At 29.2% G+C, this 2,877-nt stretch overlaps 1 protein-coding gene across 1 annotated transcript; it reads right to left on the bottom strand.

Moving 5' to 3' along the window:
• Positions 1–793: 793 nt before the first annotated feature.
• Positions 794–1,258, bottom strand: LOC111035499. The gene has a single exon (XM_022317143.1). It carries the CDS (start codon positions 1,240–1,242, stop codon positions 820–822), a length of 423 nt encoding a protein of 140 aa, XP_022172835.1. The 5' UTR covers positions 1,243–1,258; the 3' UTR covers positions 794–819.
• Between the last annotated feature and the right edge of the window lie 1,619 nt (positions 1,259–2,877).

The raw sequence follows: 2,877 nt of genomic DNA, 5'->3' as shown, positions 1-2,877 counted from the left end.
TTTAAATCCCGAATTTTTGTTTAGTACATCATCAAGTTTTTTTGTAACCGTTTCTCCCGTTTTTCCCAAAGCTTGTTTAATTTGTTGTTTAACCTTTTCTATACAACACACGGATTCTGATAATAGCATCCCAGATGTTTCTAAACGTGTAATTTCAGTAGCCAAAAATCCAAAATTACTTTTTATGTAGATTAAATTTTCTTCAATTTCTGGGTTTTCGACTAATTTTTTAGCGTTTTTAATAGCCAGTGCATCATCTGAGTCCAATTGAAGTATAACATTTTTGATATGTAGAAAATGTTCACAATAATAGTTTACGGCATTTAACCAAGTGCCCCAACGAGTAATAATTGGTTCTGGAGGTAGAGGAATACCCGGAGCCAAATTCTTAAACAAATTTATACGGTATGGAGCTTTTAAAAAAACTTTTTTAATATTTGATATTAAACTATTAATTTCTGGAAAATGTATTCTGATCTGTTCTGCCACTCTGTGTAGGCCATGTGCCAAACAAGTTATATGCACCATTTTTGAGTAAAGAACTTGTAAAGATTTTCCTGATTTTACCATATATAGTGCTGCATCCGACACAAAAAGTACGAGTAAAACGTTGTCATGAAGTATGCCTTCAGGCCATAATATAAAAAGAGATCTGTCATAGTAGCTTTCTCTAACACCTCTGAGTTAAGTAGGAATATTTTTCCAGGATTGTCTACTTCCAATGTACCAATTATAACATTGGCGACATATCGCCCCTCAACGTCAGTAGTCTCATCTATTGACACCCATACATTTTTGTTCCTGACGTAATCTCTAATTTTAATAATAGTACCTATTTGTATAGCATTGATCTATATAGTTTTTTCGAAGCGTAGACTCGTCAGGAATAATTTGTTTTGTATGTTTATGCAGAAAATCGCGAAATGTTGGTATATTTAATTTAGTGAGAGGGATATTTGCGGACAAAAAAACATTACACAGTTCTTCGTTGAATGATGACTTCATTGACATACCTGTGACTAGAAGCTGAGATTTTGGTTTTTCTTGTTGATTTCTAATATTTAGCTGCTGGATATGTTTACCTCTAGCGATATGTTGTTGAATATTATATTTTTTTTCGGCAGATACTTTAACACCACATACTTTGCAAAAAAGTACAGCATTGTCACAAGAAAAAATGTCTTCACCAAATTCTTTTACAAAATTTCGAAGACGAGCACTACAATTAATAATTTTTGGCATTTTGTAAGTGACTATCGGTAAGANACGTATCTAAATTACATCGATAAACATACCGAGACATAACATAACGAGATAAAATCGATTGAGCCAGCCATATACAATATACGATATTGGAAAACACATTATTTTACAATAAAATAAAAATTAACATTTCAAATACGTTTATTTAGAACACATTTTGAAAAATGTACCAAAAATGCCCAAAAAAGCATAAATATTCAAAAAACGCAAAAAAAGCAAAAAAAAAGCAAAATAAAATGTCGTGCATAGTAGTATAGCAGTATAATTCGAATTTGTAGCTGACATAGCTTCGTTTTAGAGCAATAGAAAAAAAAGGCAAATGCCTTCATAATCCGTACTCTAGTAATGAGGTTGCACACCAAAATACACTACAGCGAGAGCCTTTAACTTACTACTACTACTACTACTACTATTTACGATGGTAATAATAAAAATAAATATTATTGATATTATTATTATAACTTTTTTATTAGCTTAGTTGTATGATATCACACTGATTTCGCGGCTCAGTGGAATTGAGATAATCAGATGTGAATATTGTTGATAAGTTATTATTTATTATTGAAATTCTTAATTTTCATAGTAATTTTAGACTATGAGTTTAGCCTTGAATGTATTGATTTTACAATGATGTGTGTTTTTATATTTAATTATTTATTATTATTTGTTTGTGTCTGTCATCACTCATCACCGTTTCTTGCAGTAAAAATTGCTTTGAATTTCTTTGACAGCAACTTTCCTGGTAGGAAAGTAAATCGAGTTGGTGCATTCAGGATTTCAAAATTTGAAATATCCAGTAGTTTTCAAAAGCAATAGCAAAAACAAACAAAATATTAAAGATAAACAAGAATTATTACTCAAAACCAGTTTTCGAAAAAATCGTTTTGGTTTTTAGTGTAACTCTAACAAAAATTAATATGGATACAAACAATTTTCACTGAATTTTTGGTTTAGCATTTTCTATACACCATAAATTTCCAAAATATTTTACTTGGGTTGAACTATTTATAGACGTATGAAATTTTCGATTATTATTTTTTTTCTAACTAATATCGATAAAAAATTGTTCACTCGGTGAAAAAAACTTGTAAATGGAATTCAAGCTTCCTCGTATAGGGTGTTGTTAGTGCATTTGCACTAAAAGAAAAATTTGAGCGTAAATCAACAATAATTTTTTATAATGTAGTTAAAAATATGAAAATTTTCAATTTTTATAGCTAGGGTTTGAAAATTTAAAACAAAGTTCAGCTTAAACAGTTTTTCCCCTAATTAAAAAATATATATGAGTATAGTTATTTTTTACAGACATTTTACGTTCAAATTTGGACAAAACTGCATATTAACACAAAAAATAATGTTAATCATTTGTTGTAATTCGATTCCAATACAACCCAATTTTACAGAAGTATATTTAGTTTACCCCAGCATAACTGATGATTTAAGAAAGATATTAACTCAATTTACCTTCTATCATATGAATAATAAGTAATAACAATATAAAATATTCTTACACTGACGTACCGCCTCCACTCAGAATCGTTTTTCGTATACTTACAACAATATCATATCATTGAATTCAAATTTAATACCATCCATTACAATTACCACATAGAT

This window comes from Myzus persicae, unplaced genomic scaffold, assembly GCF_001856785.1.
Source record: "Myzus persicae strain clone G006 unplaced genomic scaffold, MPER_G0061.0, whole genome shotgun sequence".
Taxonomy (NCBI): domain Eukaryota; kingdom Metazoa; phylum Arthropoda; class Insecta; order Hemiptera; family Aphididae; genus Myzus; species Myzus persicae.
Note: the sequence above shows the minus strand (reverse complement) of the source record. Positions and strands in the feature narration are given on the sequence as shown.